The sequence below is a fragment of the Somniosus microcephalus genome, chromosome 16 (assembly GCF_052327205.1).
Source record: "Somniosus microcephalus isolate GS21.2 chromosome 16, FLI_Smic_1.0, whole genome shotgun sequence".
NCBI classification, from domain to species: domain Eukaryota; kingdom Metazoa; phylum Chordata; class Chondrichthyes; order Squaliformes; family Somniosidae; genus Somniosus; species Somniosus microcephalus.
The window spans coordinates 56,546,575-56,564,857 of record NC_141002.1 but is presented as its reverse complement, the minus strand read 5'-3'; the positions used below and the strand labels follow the sequence as shown (position 1 = coordinate 56,564,857).

General features: G+C 43.5%; 1 protein-coding gene across 1 annotated transcript in view; it reads left to right on the top strand.

Moving 5' to 3' along the window:
* LOC147106200 (potassium voltage-gated channel subfamily KQT member 1-like) overlaps positions 1-18,283 on the top strand; it is a 793,335-nt gene that overhangs the window by 357,918 nt on the left and 417,134 nt on the right. Inside the window, exons 2-5 of the mRNA XM_086009092.1 lie at positions 3,056-3,131; positions 6,816-6,910; positions 8,459-8,499; positions 14,216-14,277. Of these exons, the coding sequence (XP_085865218.1) occupies positions 3,099-3,131; positions 6,816-6,910; positions 8,459-8,499; positions 14,216-14,277 (231 nt within the window). The 5' untranslated portion in view covers positions 3,056-3,098. The remainder of the gene's footprint in view (positions 1-3,055; positions 3,132-6,815; positions 6,911-8,458; positions 8,500-14,215; positions 14,278-18,283) is intronic.

The window sequence follows — 18,283 nt, the reverse complement described above, 5'->3', positions numbered from 1 at the left end:
TCTACTGTTTGCGTATGTAGAGTTTGAAGAATCACACATGAGAAAGACAGGAATCTGTAGTTCAGATCACAAGAGGATACTATTGTTACACCCCTAGGTTATGCTATTATACAAGTAGATACAAAGCAGCGTGAGTTAACACCAATAAAAGTAAGAAGCACAGACTATTTATGAGAGCGACTATTTCCACTGAAACTGAGGAGGTGTCTATGGCAGACTTGGATTTCTAACACCTTTTAACACTCACTATACAGTTTCTGCCCACACATAAGATATTGCCACTTGGACAAGATACTAGAGGGCTGCTGGTGCCTATGGAACCATACACCAACAGAAGTCAATGCTTTCAGGAGAGGAGAAGGTGAAAGAGGATAAGAGGAAAAAAAGAGAAATAATTGTTAAAAAAAAGCTAATAGGATAATAAGAAACATGTGTTGGACAGCATTGATATAAAGTTCATGATTTTAAACATAGTTTGCCTGTGCTACTATGATCCATCTTCAGAATTCAATAAACACTTCAAAACTCTTGTCGTCTATAACAAAAATTTATGCATCCACTAATCCAGTCTAATCCACTTTTCCCTCTAGCAGTCGACACCTGTTACTACTTAAGCCTTCAGTGGTTTCCTTTAAGCTTGAAAACAAAACCCAGGGGATTACTTCCCAGGTGTCAGGTGGAACACCACTTCTGGTGGATTTTAGTCCCTTTTGGACAATCAATTTTCTGATAAAACCACATTGAAAATTCGAACAGAAGCTTAAGTCATCCAATCAGCAGTTGGACATATTTATTCAAATTTATTGCCTCAGCTACTAAATGTAAGCCACTTGACCTGTGTAAATGCTTTCTTTTTCCTACTCCCCAATAGTGAAAATGGTTTTGAAACAAGATACATGATGGAAATCTAAATTTTCATACATTACATCTAATATTCTAGTGCAACAGTTTGATAAATTGCAGTTCACATCTCTGGGTGTAATAAAAGCAAATGCTTGGAATTTATTAGGGCCGATTTTTACTCTGAATGGGTATTGTGCGTCCAGAGGTAAACTAGTGTGTGCGGAGATTTTAACTCCCGGGACTGATGAACACATTCCAACACTGTTCCTGCTTGAAGCCACTGGGAATGACCTCACCACTGGCGGGCGGGAGTCAAAAATCGGGGGGTTGGGGGTGCCAGGAGGGGTCCGACCGCTGACCAGATCTTGTCCTCATCTGATATCTACATGTACAGACTTTTACTGGATATCAATCAGAAGTGAGAACTCTGGCCAATTTGCCCCCCCCCTAAATCCCTTCTATGGCGTCGATTGTATTGCCCTTATCACCATCCTGCCAGGGTTAAGTTAACAGTTGGGGAACCCTTTAGTTCTTATTGTTCAGCTACTCACTGCCTTAACAAAGTAAGCAGGGGATTTCTGCTAACAAAACAATTTCTCATCACAAATGTTATTAGTTATCTCAAATAATCAAGCTATACAGCGAAACATAAAGTTACATATTTCAAAATTATATCACGGTACTTTTGCACTTTAAGTTGTTACATCATGCAGACTTTTCTTGATATTGAAATTAATAATTATGTGGGGAATAGAACGTTATTTCATTTTTAAGAAGTTATTTTTACTTGCCACAAATATTTTATGTATTCTTTGGAATAAAAGGGTCATGCCCATCACATTCTAGTCCTGCACATTTTTACTTTATTGTGATAGGTTCCTTTATTATATGTTATATTTGAAAATACCAGATCAGCAGCAGTATAATCTAAGAATTGCCAATGTCCAGAATCATCTGTCATGTGATAGTTTATGCAGTGGTTCTTGTTTTATTTAGCATGATATATAGAAGATAGATTAGATTGTTACGACAGATATAAATTATTTATCAGAGCCACATTCATAACAATATCATTTTGACAAGATTGACAGCAATGTGTGAAATAGTTATTGGTTTACCAATAAATTATTCTTAGTGAAGAAATGTAAATGCATCCTATAAATCTAACACTAAATTTCAATAACACCTATTCTTTGTGCATTGAAGACTCTATATGTGGAACTTCAACTGTGGGCGGGTGGCAGGGGGAGTACTAAACGCACCCAAGGTCACAATTGTCAGGTTCGAGCGATTTTAACTCCCAGGCCTCATCTGCATGCCGCCGGTCAGCTGCCCACCCGAGATGAGTAGGAAACAGAAGCTGGCCGGCTTGTGGGAGCAGAAATTTGGGTGATAGGAGGCTCGCAGAAAGAAGGTGAATCACGGGGAGGAAGTTTTGGGAGGGTCACATGGGAGGGAAGTGTGGGCACTCCTGCTCCTCCTGACCCCGCAAAGAAATTAGAAAACATATCTTAAATGAACAGAATGTCATTGGACCCCGATCTGCATATTTAAAAAGGGGCCCCAATGGCTTCAGGTTGGTGCCTTTGTCACCTGCTCAAAAGAGCAGCTTAAAATGGAAGGTGGTGGGATCAAAGCAGGACATTGGTGGGTAAAATACGCAGCCTGTTTCCACTGGGCGGGTCGGATTAAAATCGCCCCTTATGGATTTCAAACTTGGTTCCAATAAACTTTAATTCCAAACCTGGAGAAAAGCTACATTCAGATTAAAAGGTTGCATCATGTCTATATATTTGATTGGATAATCATCTATAAGTAATGGTTTGAGCTATTCTGTGGAAAAAAATCCCACCTAAATAAACAGAGTAGAAAATTTGGTGGGTGATAAATCAGCTCCAACTTTCCACTTAAGAGAAATTAAATGGGGATTTTATCGACAAGCCCTATAGTAACAACTCTAGTGTGGGAAATTATTTGGTGGCAGTGATTAGGGAAGGGCATCTGTGTAATTTTATTTTTATATGTCCTTCTTTCCTTCCCTAGCCCGAGTGCATTATGGCTAATTATACCTACACTAATTTTGTTAAACTAGCCCAGAACCGTGCATGGGATCTTCCAGACTACATGGCTTGGTCCCATACCATCCAGTGTATTTACCCACTATGCCACAGGAAAAGGTTAAATGTTATTCTTTTCCCCCACTGTTTTACAGATTAACAGAAGCACACAGAGCTGCCGTGAAAGTTATTCGACGAATGCAATATTTTGTTGCCAGGAGAAAATTTCAGGTGAGAAGTAATATTCAGTTAGATGACATCAAAAATTAGCCAATAGGCCTAAGGAAAAAGAAATACCAGTAATGAAGTGTAAAGCTTGCAAATTTCTGAATTTCACTTCACACTTACAATTTTGGGAAGGAGGTGTAGAGTTGTTGAGTATTATTGATCAGAGATACTATTGGTCTTAATTGCCCTTTTATACTTCAGGTATGGGTTGGAAAATACTGAATTATGCTTCCAGCTCTTCACTGCTCAGTACTTGCGCCAAGTGGAGCTATATGCAGCATTAAAAATGGGAGGGTGGTGCAGTTTAAAGAGATGTTTTCACACTAGTTGCAGTTATGGGGTGGGGGCTGCAAGGGGAGATACAGCTAGCTGTGACAGGATGGGAATTTGAGCTGGTGGGTTTGGTGAAAATGAATATAATTCATCAATTACCAGTCAGCGGGGTGTGGGGGGATACTGTCGAGGACTGAAGGGGAGGAGGTACTTGCTTATTATGTTTCACTTCCCATTTCACTGATACTTCAGGGTTTCTTGATACTGGACAGCTACTTGGAATCAATGACCCCGATAATAACTCCGAGGTGTGGGGGGGGGGGGCGCGGGGGGAGGTGCAATATCGGGCGGGTAATCCTGAAGAACTTTCAGCATGTTGGTCTGTGGCCTTTTAACACAGCCATCTAATTAGAACATAACTTCCATGTTTGGCATCGAGTGCACTCAGCGGTCATGGTGCGGACACGTGACTCATGTATTTAAAGGGCCAATCCAAAGATGGAATTTGCAGGAGTTAGGAGTTTGAACCAAGAGAGGGTGAAGTCTCATCATGGATTCACGATGGTCAAGTGCTGCTCCTCGATTTTATGTTGCATTGCATGATGTACTGCTGGGTGCATTGTGGAGCCGGAGAGAGATACTCTTCCCCAGCAACGGGAGGAAGAAACCTGCTGCTGCAACAAATGAGGCGTGGCTGGAGGTGGCCAATGAGGGCAGCAGCATTGTGCCACGCTCCTGGCATCAGTGCAGGAAGCGCTTTAATGACCTAACAAGGTCAGGAAAGGTGAGCATAGTTGCACGTTCACCTACATCCTGTTGTGCACATCACCTCCCCACTCACTCTACCTTGTCAAGCCTACTCCATCACATCACTCCTCACAACCACTTACCTTGCAAGCGCACCCATAATTCTCTTACACACATCCCCATCTATCCATCCACAACTGTCATTCACCCTGATCCTTATGCAATTTGATGCCTCTTAATAGTCACCCTCACAAAAAGCACTCCATCCATCAGGTGAACACATGGCATTAGTCACTCATAGGTCTGTTCTTTTCCCTGTTGCAGAAGAAAGCAAAGAACATGAGAGAGAGGGAGAGAACCAGAGTTGGTCCTCCATATATTTTCCAGTTGACAACTACAGAGGAGGAAGTGCTGGAGATCAGTGCAGTTTCAGCATCCCTGACCATCGGAGATGGGGAGATTGGGACCTCCCATCTACCTGGTGACAGAATTAAACATCAGCGCCCCACAAGTTATACCACAATCATGTTGACATGATTTTAGCAGCGAGTGAAATATGATCATCTTCATAATGCTAAGTTGCAATATTCTTACCTTGCCAGTACTAACTCATATCTTTTCTCTCCGCCAGGGCCTTCACATGTATAGCAGCAGTTGGTGGACCTCCCGAATGATGAATCCTCAGAGGAGCTAATTCCTTCTGTGGGTGCACTGTCACAGGTCTCATGCTTACCATGCACCAGTGCAGATGCTCACACTTTGGTGGGTCCTGTTAGACAGATAGTTGGGTTTTCACCTGGTGGCTCATAGTTCACAAGTGAGCAAGAGCAGACAGTGGTGGCAGGGACAGCTGTGGAGAGCCTGCGTCGGAACTGGACACAGATGCTGTACCCCGGGGGCCATTGATGAAAAGGATGATAATTGAAGGGCAGCAGAAAACCTGCAACATACTGGCAGGCGGGGGCGGTGATATGTCATTTTGTGGGGGGGTCCATTATATTTTGACATCATCATGTTTCTGGCTGGATTCCGTTTCTTGCTCCGTGGCGGCAGGGGGAAGTGGGTGGAAACAAAATCTTTTTCAGCAAAATTATTTCTCATTGGGGGTGAGGGCTGCAGTGCATTAATCATATTCAGCAGGGTGGAGGGAGAAAGGTTTCTGATTTTACTCATTGGGAAAAGGGGTGGCCACTAACTCTGCTCAGTACTGGTGGTGTTGCACGATTTTTTGTGTGTTGTATTTTTCCGTTGGATCTCTTGTTCCGTGCAGGCATGGGGCTGGAATCTAGCTCAGCTGTGTGTGCGCGGTGGGAGCCAACATCGTGCTTGGTGAGGAAGAGCTGATACATTTGTTCAGTGACTGATTCCTCCTGCTCACTAAGACACTTGATGGATTACCAGTACTGTGCTTTTTTACCTGAAAGTCTGATACTTTGGAATCCTGTGTGCTCATTTAGGCACTTTGATTGAACGTTCGGTGTAGTGCCATTGTTATTCGATTGGCCATGAAATGCTATGCGCACAGCGCCACCTACAAGCCTGTTACCTTTAGACTCTTGAGACCGCTCGCTTATATATATCTGAAGCTAGAAATTCCATCTGGCACCCGCCCCCCTGGCCTTGCTGTGACTCCATCCCAAGTTATCAGAAAAGATTCATATAAATATTACGGGCACATGCCCATGCCATTCACAGTGCTACTAGGGTGGCGCCCCATGGAGCAAGTGGTATTGTGGAGCTGCACCTTGCTGCTCCCTGGGGGGGTGCACTGGACAGACCAGTCTAGCAGAATGTTTGAGAGGTTCCAGTTTCTTTTACTGCTCCCTAGCTGGTGGGCCCCATATATTAGCAGCAATTGATTATCTGTTGGATTGATTACCATTTGAATACAGCATTGTGGGCCATGCAGGAGATATAAATGGCAGGATTTCTGGAGAAGCCCGTTATCCCACCAGTCATGCCCCCAAAAATTATGTTGGGACTAAGATGAGGTGCAGATAGAAGAAGCAACTGTTTTAATATTTTCGTTCTGAGCTAGAAAGGGGTGAAAACCCAGCAGAAACAGGTACTGTCCCAATTTCCTGCCCTTCTGCTCCCACTGTGCTTGGTGTCAGCCTTGGCTCAGTGGTAGCGTTCTTGCCTCTGGGTCAGCAGGTTGCAAGTTCAAGCCCCACTCCTCGACTTAAGCACTTAATCATGGCTGACACTCCAGTGCAGTACTGATCGAGTACTGCAATGTCAGAGGTGCCATCTATTGGATAAGATGTCAAACCGAGGTCCCATTTGCCCTCTCATGGCACTATTCGAAGAAGAGCAGGGGAGTTCTACTGGTAACCTGGACAACAGTTATTCTTCAACCAATACCACTAAAACAGTTTAATGGGTCATGTATTAGTGCTTGTGCGACCTTACAGTACACAAATTGGCTGCTGCATTTTCCTATATTACAACAGTAACTACACTTCAAAAGTAATTATTTGGCTAGGAAGTACTGTGGGCGGTCATGAAAGGTGCTACATAAATACAAGTTCTTTCTTTTCCAAGCTCAAAAACAGAGGAATTCTCTAGGCTCAGATATTTACATATCTATGTATTTGCTACAACCTGATTTATAGAGCATTGGTTTTATAATTAAATTCCCTAGTATTTTTGGGATGTATTCCACAGCAAGCTCGAAAACCTTATGATGTGCGAGATGTTATTGAACAATATTCCCAAGGGCACTTAAATATGATGGTCCGGATCAAGGAACTACAAAGAAGGTAAAGTTTTTTAAATGTCGTCTGATTTGCTTATAGTGTATTGCTATCATAAAATTAACTTCAAATAATGTAAAGTGCAAATATATAAACAATTTCTTTTAAAAATATAAGTGTTTGTACTTTTTCATTTATCCAAACTAGGATGTAGGAAATCAGTTTGGATCATTGGTATTTGAAAAACCAGAAACTTGTACTCAAACCAAGCCAGGACACATGTTTAATTTATGTAATTAGAAGTTTTGCATTTGCATAGGTTCATTGCATCATAGATTTAAAGATATCAAACATGAACTTGTATTCTCAGTCACCACTCAAAAATGTCACAATTCAGGGCATTATACCTCAAAGCATCATATGTCTATAGACCAGAAATTAGTGATTGGTTGAAATAAAGCCTTATCCGTTAAGTTATCAATCAAATATCTGATCAGCTAAATGTGAACAAATGAAAAACAGTTTTATGCAATTAATAAATGCTTATGAAGTGCAAATAAGTATCATAAAGTTGACCAATCAAATCACACATTTTTTCACCATAATTTTAGCCACCATTTTTTTCTTCACTCAGGTCAATGTATACAGCTAGCACTAAGATTTCCATCATGACAGACACATGGAGAATTATATAGTTCTGCAAAAAGTACTAAGCATATCCATAAAATTGGCTGTTTAGTGTTAGAAATGCAAGCAATACTTTCCCCAAATAGGCCTGCCTTTCTGGCTGAAGCCCAGGGCTTGAATTGGAAATGTCAACCTTCTGTGGACAAAGTGTGTGTGTGTGTGTGTGTGTGTGTGTGTGTGTGTGCGCGCGCTCGCGTGTTCGCGTGTTCAGCCAGGCCCAGACCATGGTGAATGCACCTCTGTTTAGGTGCATCCATTGGAGACTTCAAAGTGAGAAATATCTCCCTGGGGAATGCTATACTAATGACAGCTTCAGTAAGAACTACAAATTAATGATGGTGGGTAAAGGGAAGAAAATATTTTGAATAAGTATGTAACTAATTACAAAAAAGACGGAAGGTTTTTGGGAGGAAAAAGGAAAGACTGGGTAAATTAAGTGCTTGTACCCTAAGCAAATCCAGCAAGGCCACAAATGCAGAAAGAGCAAAAAAAAAAAAAATTCAATAATTATTGTTAAGAGATTTTGGAGAGTGAAACATAAACAAAGTTAGTTGCCTTTTAATCAAATTTTGTAAAACGTTGCATTATATCTGTGAAGCGTAGATCTTGAGGCATCTGTATAGTGTGTAAGATTTTTACCTTGAGTCAATCGGCAATATGCTACTTCAGTAAATTTGCTGTATTTCAGCAATGGACAAAGGACTGTAAACATTAGAGTGCAGCAGTACATGATAAATATTACAAGCCACACTCCAGGTCCGAGACTACCTGTGAGCAATGTCATAGAAGATCTACTAATGATAAATCAAATTTGGTGGTTTAGATAAATAGAAATTAGATATTAAAATAGTGTGGTACTATCACTCTGCTATTTTTCAGCTGCAGAGATTTACAAAAATAATAAAGCAACTTGTGTCTATATTTTAGGTTGGATCATTCCCTGGGAAAGCCTGCATTATTTCTTTCAGGTAAAGATAAAATAGTTGTAACATTTTCCACCAGAATTTTAAAAAAAAATAGCATTTTCTATTTATTCCAAGAATACTCCGAAAGAAAAAAAAATCTTAACCATAAATTTTCAATGTTCAGAGAAATGTACAGCATGTCATGCTCGTGAGATACAACATTGAAATCAACAAAGGGAATTCACCACTCATTGAGAAAATATAATAGGGAGACGGCTTTCTTTGCGCAAAATATTAAACTTGTTCTTTATAAACACATTTGCAGTTTTGCTATACACACTGCACAGAGAAAAACAACCCCTTGCATTGATATAGTGACTTTAACTTTAAAACATCCCAAGGTGTTTTGCAAAGGGGAGAGAAAAAATTGGATAAATGAAAGGGGGCTAATTCATGCTGGGAGAGTTGGGAGAGGTGACCCAAAGCTTGGTTTAAAAAAATGGGTTTGTAGAAAGTTACAGATAGAGAAAGAAGTGGAAGTGGAGGGGTTCAGGGCTCCAAAGTAGTATTAAGCTCTGCCACCAATGGTGGGGGAAAGGGAGAGTGGGATCTACAAAAGGTGAGAGTCAGAGTACCGAAGGGTGCAGAAAAGGATAAGAGGCTAGAGGAGGCTGTAGAGTTAGAGTTGAGCAAGGTCATGGAGGGATTTGGAAACAAGGACAAAGATTTTAAGTTCAACAGGGGAAGAGAGTGCCTGTGTAGGTTAGAACATACGAACAATGATGGACAGGAAAAGGCTCTCTGGTCCATCTAGCCTGCTCCACACAATTGTGATACCTTGTCCACGTGATATCAAGAAACGGCTGAGCGCACTGGATACAGCAAAATCTATGGGCCCCAACAACATCCCGGCTATCATGCTGAAGACTTGTGCTCCAGAACTAGCCGCGCCTCTAGCCAAGCTCGGTTCCCGACCTCATTACAGCCTTGGTCCAAACATGGACAAAGGAGCTGAATTCCAGAGGTGAAGTGAGAGTGACTGCCCTTGACATCAAGGCAGCATTTGACTGAGTGTGACATCAAGGAGCCCTAAAACTGAAGTCAATGGGAATCGGGGGGAGGAAATTCTCCACTGGCTGGAGTCATATCTAGCACAAAGGAAGATGGTTGTGGTGGTTGAAGGTCAATCATCACAGCCCCAGGACATTGCTGCAGGAGTTCCTCAGGGCAGTGTCCTAGACCCAACCATCTTCAGCTGCTTCATCAATGACCTTCCCTCCAACATAAGGTCAGAAATGGGGATGTTCGCTGATGACTGCACAGTGTTCAGTGTCATTCACAACGCCTCAGATAATGAAGCAATCCAAGCCTGCATGCAACAACACCTGGATGACGTTCAGGCTTGGGCTGATAAGTGGCAGGTAACATTCGCGCCACAGAAGTGCCAGGCAATGACTATCTCCAACAAGCAGGAGTCTAACCACTGCCCCTTGACATTCAACGGCATTACCATTGCCAAATCCCCCACCATCAACATCCTGGGGGTCACCATTGACCAGAAACCTAACTGGACCAGCCACATAAATACTGTGGCAACAAGAGCAGGTCAGAGGCTAGGTATTCTGTGGTGAATGTCTCACCTCCTGACTCCCCAAAGCCTTTCCACCATCTACAAGGCACAAGTCAGGAGTGTGATGGAATACTCTCCACTTGACTGGATGAGTGCAGCTCCAACAACACTCAAGAAGCTCGACACCATCCAGGACAAAGCTTGATTGGCACCCCATCCACCACCGTAATCATTCACTCCCTCCACCACTGGTGTACTGTGGCTGCAGTGTGTATCATCTGCAAGATGCACTGCAGCAACTCGCCAAAACTTCTTCTGCAGCACCTCCCAAACCTGTGACCTTTTCCACCTAGAAGGACAAGGGCAGCAGGCGCATGGGAACACCATCACCTCCAAGTTCCCCTCCAAGTCACACACCATCCTGACTTAGAAGTATATCGCCGATCCTTCATCGTCGCTGGGTCAAAATCCTGGAACTCCCTACCTAACAGCACTGTGGGAGTACCTTCACAACACGGACTGCAACAGTTCAAGAAGGCAGCTCACCACCACCTTCTCGAGGGCAATTAGGAATGGGCAATAAATGTTGGCCTTGTCAGCGATGCCCACAGCACATAAACGAATAAAAAAAATTATTTATACGCTCCACTGCACCCAAAACCATGTGATCTCCAGGGAGAGGGGAGAAAACATAAAAATCCAGGAAAAATCTGAGAAATTCCTTTCAGACAATCAAAACTAGTCCAGGAGATCACACTCAGAGTTAGGAATGACAGGATTGATTGGCATGGGACTGGATACAAGTGGCTATGTTTTAGGCCAGTTGGAGTTTATGGAGGGTTGAGAACAGAAGGGAAGCAAGGAGGCGCTGTCAACCGCTAATAATGACACAAAATCATTTAAGTGTGGCATACTTTAAAAATAAACCATTGGAAGTAAATTATGGTTTTGATATTAACATCCAGTAATACAGAAAATTGTACATTCATTCATTTTCCTATTATTTTCCCATTGAATAATCACATTTATTGTAATTTGGTGAAATCACCCTGTTCATTGGGACTTTCCAATTTCCACAGGTCTCATACACACAAACATATCGGAGCTGATGTTAACATTTGGTGCCAACAACAACTTGCATTTATATAACGCCTTTAATGTAGTAAAACATCCCAAGGCACTTCACAGGAGTGTTATCAAACAAAATTTGATGCCAAGCCACATAAGGAGTAGGACAGGTCAGAGGTAGGTTTTAAGGAGCATCTTAAAGGAGGAAAGGTCGAGAGGTGTAGAAGTTTAGGGAGAGAATTCCAGAGTTTAGGGCCTATGAAGCTGAAGGCACGGCCACCAATGGTGGAGCAATAAAAATCAGGGATGCACAAGAGGAGCGCAGAGAGTTGTAGGACTGGATGAGGTTACAGAGATCATACAATCATAGAATAGTACAACACAGAAGGAGGCCATTCGGCTCATCGAGTCTGTGCCAGTTCTTTCGAAGAGCAATCCAGTTAGTCCCACTCCCCCGCTCGTTCTCCATAACCCAGCAATCTTTTCTTCAAGTATTTATTCAATTCCCTTTTGAAGGCTACTATTGCATCTGTACCCTCCACCCTCTCAGGCAGTGCATTCCAAATCCTAACCACTCGTTGTGTAAAAAAGTTTTCCTTCATGTCATAAGGAGGGGTGAGGCCATGGAGCGATTTGAAAACAAGAAGATGTATTTTAAAATCAAGGCATTGGCAGCGAGAGTGTGCCCACGGGCCTGCCTGTTATTACTGCTGTGAGATCCAAGATATTTTGAGGCACAGGCCTCATTTGCATGGATCCAGTGAGCTGCGCAAAACAAACCAACAGTCCAATGGAGCTTGCCATTTGGGGAAGGTGGGAAATCGGCTGGCTCCTATGTGTAGCTAGCTGGCAGCCCAGGCCTGGAAGGGGAGAGGCAATCCCAGAGGAGTACCTAAGCTGGCAGTGAACCAGAGTATTTTTGTGGGGTCAGGAGGAGCATTTGTGCTCTTCCTCCTCCCACAAAAAGTAAAAGTTGAAAATAGGTCTGAGCCATTTTTTGAGTGGCCTCCAGGAGTACCTTCGATATTACTGCTCAGGCCACTCAATGCTAGTACCAATGGGCAGAGTATGTGTGGCATGCGCTTCACCCATTTGTACCTCAAAATTGCAATCATGGTCCTATGTATCTCGTAGGACCCGTATTTGCATATTAAAAGTGACCTCCCACCTGAAACTGACAGGTGCTCCAGCTGCCCATCTAAAGGTCCCTGGCAAGATGATACAACAACAACTTGTATTCATATAGCGTCTTTAATGTAGTAAAACGTCCCAAGGCGCTGCACAGGAGTATTTTAAGACATAAAATTTGACATAAGGATAAATTAGGGCAGGTGATCAAAAGCTTGGTCAAAGAGAGAGGTTATAAGGAGCGTCTTAAAGGAGGGAAGAGAGGTAGCGAGGCGGAGAGGATTAGGCAGGGAATTACAGAGCTTAAGGCCTAGGCAACAGAAGGCATGGCCACCAAAGGTTGAGTGATTATAATCAGGGATCCTCGAGGGCAGAATTAGAGGAGCGCAGATATCTCGGGGGGGGGGGGGGGGGTTGTGGGGCTGAACGAGATTACAGAGATAGGAAGGGGCGAGGCCATGGAGGGATTTGAAAACAAGGATGAGAATTTTGAAGTTGAGGCACTGCTTAACCTGGAGCCAATGTAGGTCAGCGAGCACAAGGGTAATGGGCGAACAGGACTTGGTGCGAGTTAGGACACGAGCAGCCGAGTTTTGGATGACCTCAAGTTTACATAGGGTGGAATGTGGGAATACAGGCTGGAGCACTAGCATAAATGGGGTGGTAAGCGACTCAATGCCATTTTCGCCACTACTGCCCCACCTACCTTGAGCAGCTACAGAAAAATCGGCCCCATATACTCAGCTGTATGCTTTCAAGAAAGATTTTTTTCATTCCCAACATCGGTGCAGAACCACTCAGACTTTCATGATATTTCTTATTTAATAGTATTCTTAGAATAAAACATATAAATCTTATTACATTTCAGTGCTGCTTTTGAAATTCTCCTTCACTATTGAAATGGTTTGGGGCATAGTCATTTGGCAAAATCTCTTGCCAGTTTTCTAAACATAAGTATGTCTGGCTATGCCATTGGTAATGTGATAATGGCATTATGTTCTAATTGCATCCACTGCTATAATTTTTAAAGCAACATTAAAAATGGCTTGTAAAAGTTCATGCTACAGTGTATCTCATCATTGCAGCAAAGTTTTTGAAGTTGACTAATCACATCCGTTCCAAAAACTGAGCCTGTCCAAAAAAACCTCATCAATATGTTAATAATATCCCTTTAACTTCTCAATTATTCGGTGTTATGTGTCAGCCAATGACTATTTGACTGTAATGAATGCCCATTATCAAAGGAGCCTTTAATATGAATCAAACTGTATTTTTCCATCGTTAACTTTTATAATTTACATTGTTTAGCTGCTTTCCTCTGTTGACGTTTTCCAGCCATGCACCTTCAGTAGCTAAAGCATGGACAAGATACTTGCTCCTGCACTCTGCAGCTGGGAATTTCCATAGAACTGTTGTAAGTTTGTGGGATGTGCGGTGGAAACCCTATTGTTGCACATAAACAAGGTTTCCGCCACATTTGCAGTGGAATTACGGTGGAGGGCGCTGCTCCAAGGAACTTCCTGGTCTGTCTATACTGCTGTGAATCACGATGACGAGTGTGATCAGCCCAAGGTGACTCTTCTTACAATTTACTCACATCTGTTTGGGGCAGTGCCTGGTCTCTGCACAATGACAAGGTTGAGATTGAGAATACATTGGGGTAGAAATCCATCTTGGACAGTATCACATCGGCCACCTGTTATATGTCTTGCCCAACATTCAGTGCCATTGACTTCAATGGAACTAAATATCTGGCGGTGCGAATAGCAGGTGGCCAAAGTGATACCACCCGTTATGTGCTGCCGTCCAAGACGAAATTCTGCCCCACTATGTACAGAAACAGAGGGCCCAAAACCCAGTCCATCATTTTGTGGCAAAAAGCATTTGGTGCTCTAACAAGCTGTGCATCATGCTTTCCCAATAATACATTTATTAAAATTAGTCATTAAGAACGGTAAGAAGATTTTTTTTTAAAGTCAGTTTTACTGTTTTGTATCTTAACTTTTTCTATAGAGAAGGGACTAGACAAAGGTTACTACACTGCAGGAGCCAGATTGATCCGTCTGGAAGATAAGGTAAGTGCATGTTGCTTTTTCTTAAAACTCGAGGGTAATTCAGATCATTTGGATAACTAATGCAATTAATATACTTAATACACTAGCCAATACTGTGTGTGAATTATTTTTCTCTGTTTTATCACATTATATACTTTAGCTTGCTTGTCTTAGCTTTTGGTAAAATTTTAATCTGACTTGTTGCTGATCAACAGAATGAACACTGACAATAAAATCCACTTTTCTCCTAAACTCCTGTCCCGTGATATGGAAAGTGTTAGCAGGTTCTGACTGTAGCTTTCTCTTTTCACAGAAGAATATGGATTTTGTTTTTCCTGATTGAAGTCTGATGATAAGTTGATTTGAACTAGAAATTTAAGTGGTCATTACCAATTTACTCTTTAATCCAACCAGGTAGTCGAGCATTAATGAGACTGTCTGCCTCATTAAGTTTATCACATTAACTTCCATATAAAGCACAGTTTTAAAAATCAAATAAATAGCTTTAGTTTAGAGTGCAACCTCTAAGCAAGTTAGTTACCATTTTTCTAGGGGAGGGCTCATATATGGGGTAGAGCCTATCTCCCGGGGAAGGCTATACACTTGTCAATATGGTACTTTTAAATTGAAGTCGCATGTGTGTTTCTAAAAATATGAACAACACTAAAATTATAATTGCAAGCTCACCCTCTCCAAAGTAATTTAACTTCCTGCTTGAATACTAACATTAAACAATTGGTGCAGCAGCATTAAAAATAATGATATACAATTCCAGTAGGGTTTTCTTGAGCAACGAGGCCCACACCCTATTTCAAGTTACAGGAGTCGTGCCATTTGCATATCTAGTGCAAGTGCATTGCACCAGTATGGGCACAACATTGTCGCCTGTTCCAAATTGCCAGCAGGAATGCCAAAACAATGCCATGCCACTATGCTAAATGAGAGAAGGCCCAGGAAGAGCCCAATGAGGAAGTAAGACATTTAGGGGAAAAAATTCGGTTGCTTTGTGCCTCCCATTACCGCCCTAGGAGGGCGCTAATGGGGCGCAAAGCAACTAGCACCCGGGCGCGGCACCGCCAACGCCTTCCGGGAAGTTTAGCAGGAGATTAGCGGTAACTGGTAACGCCCCGCGGCGCTGCGCCACCGGTGATGACATCATCGCCGTGCGCAGCGCCCCGGCCGCGATCTTCGGGATCGCCCCCTGACTTACCTCCGGACGTTATGTCCAACAGGGTCAGGGGGGCCTACCTGCGGCCGGGGAGGCACTATTTAAAGGCGAGGTGTGGGGCGGCCATTTTTGTTGCTGGCCGCCTGCCAGCACCTGCCTCTGCTTCCATCCCCGGCCTCCTTACCCGCCCCCCCATGGAGTGCCGGCGATATTCCCTTGCAGCGCCCCAAGAGGGAGGTGGGGTGCTTCCAGTAGCGCCCCGCTTCCCTCTTGTGGTGCTACCACTCAATTTCCATCACGAGGGCGCTAATTTTTCCGGGGCTCTAAAGGTAGCGCCCTGGCAAAGTTAGAGCCCCAAAGGGGGCACTACTCAATTTTTCACCCTTACACCTTTAACTCCTCAGAGAGCTATGGGGAAATTTTCTGATGGTAATTGATTCTCTTGATTACTTTCACAAATTCTGAGGCTTTGCTGTGAATCACGCTTGGTCTCAACTGGCAACAGTTTCCCTGAGGCCTGCTGAGGGCATACTGGATGGAGCTGCCGAGGTAGCCCAGGAACTCCACCGGACACTGCATCTTGACGTAGGGAGAGAGAGTGGAAGGTTTGCCCTCTTCCCCCCTCCCCCACCGTAAAATGGTTCAGCTGAGGAAACAGGGGAGAGCCCCAGTGGAACCAGGTTCCACCCCATTTTCTGGCCTCCTTCCAATGGATCCACCAGGTTTCCACCCCAAAGGCCCAATTGAAATTTGTTGCCCAATATTCTAAATTGTATATGCACAAATCTTCTTGGAGAAACTGAAAAAAGCCTTTAATGGACTTTAACTTACCTCTGGTTACCTGAGGTAATCCAGCTTTGGCTCCAGCTAGTTGTGAATGTGGCCATTGTCCCTGGAAATCAAGTTCTATAGAAGTGCATGTGAATGCAGCAACCCCATTGCTGTTTACATTCTTATCCAAGCAATCAGACACAGTCCGTGTTTTTCATTTTTTTTAATTGTGGGATACTGATTATGGAGAAATAGAATATTCTTCAGTTATTGTGTTCTCTGCTACCATCACATGACCCTAGGGCAGGTGCAGCATGGATTGGATGCAAGTCAGGGCTCCTTCAAGGCTAGCCAAACAATGTACATCTTAACTTTGGTGATAGAAGAGCACCAGAATAACATTCTGATTTCCCATAAAATCTTTCCTTATGGACTGCCCGAGTGAGATTGCCCAGTTAGTGTTGAATTATGGTCAGTTATGTGCTATGGACAGTTATCTTTTGGGAATTCAATTGCGACTATCCCAAACTTATTTCACTTACGACACTTGACATCAATCTCATTAGTCTGTATTTGGGCTGGAGCCAGGTGCTAGAGGTGAAAGGGTAATGTTCTAAGCACCCAGTTGCATTCAAAATTAGCAGTGCCATTTTCTCAGTGAACACAGCTATAACTTGGATGTTAGCTCCTGAATGCTGTATCTGGCATGTTATCTAACGCTAAACACAAAGCATGTTCTTTTCTACTGGTGCATCTACATTGGAATCTACCACAGAGTCCTAGTAGCAACCTCACTTCAAAATTATTTCACTTCTCATAGATTAGTCTCATGAGACCAGACATTGCCAATTCTTTTATCCATGAAATATTCTTAATTTGAGAAATACTTAGCAATATGATCATCAAAAAACATTTACAGTATAATATTAATGAGTAGGGAGCAATTGATGGGTTGACTGTGAGGCATCTCTTTTTATGCATGTTGTGCATTGATGAGATTTAGGCCATAATATGAACTGCAGGAAGAAAGTTTGAACATTTTATGGCCTAGAAATTGAGTTTTGGCGCAGCCAGGGCTTTAGCGCCGGAAGTTAGTGCCGGAGCTAAATCGCGCTGGTCGGGCCCAAAATTCAATAGTTCTGCGCCCAAACGGCTGCCGGCGCTGCTGAGAGCTGTTTGCGCCTGAAAACTGGCGCAACGCGCTGAATTTCGGCGCTATTCCGGCGCTGCAGCGCCCGCTGCGGTGCGGCAGGTTCGGGAAGTGCAGGCCTCCTCCTTCCCTTAAGGAGGAGCTGCCTGCACCCGGCCGCGGCCCGCGAAAATCTTTTTTAAAATGAGCCCGGCACCTCGGACAAGTGCCGGGCTTGCTTCTGTTCCGGGGGGGGGGAGGGAGCTGCGGCCAGGCGGCCGGCGGGAAAGCGGCCGGCCGCCGCGGGGCCTTTAATGCGCCGGCGCAAAGTCATGTAAGACTCTGTTGCCAGAGTCTTAGTTGCGGCTGCCACGGGCGAGGCGGCCGCAACTGAATTTCGGCGCTGGGGCCCGTCGGCATGGCAACCGGGACGCTGCGCACACCGATGACGTCATCGGTGCCGGCGCAGCGCTACCGGTCTACCGCGGCGGAAGGGCCCCAGGCAATTTTGGCGCCGGTGCCAATTGCAGCGCTAGGCCCTCTAGCGCCGCAAAATCGGCGCTAAGGGCACTGAATTTCTAGGCCAAAATATTTAACAAATACTGATATTGTCTTTGTCTCAATCTTATTTTTTTAAACAATGTATATAGTTTTGTGTTTAATTTTGCTGTAGAACTCAGTCATGTTTGACAATCTACTCCCTGGGCACAGTAAAGGGTCCAGCACGAAGGGCAGATTCAAAGCTGGTAGATGTTGGTCACTTGCATGTCTGATCGATGCTTCTAAGTTTTTTTTTTTTAGTAATTTATTCTAACAACTTGATCAAAGGATACATGGAGATACGGATAAAATAGGCTCGCCTGGAATTTCACAGGGGTTCTTTTGTAACTTCCGTGGAAAATTGGTGGAAACACCATTTCTCCGGGGTTTCTGTCCATCAGAGGGCTGATCAGGGAACC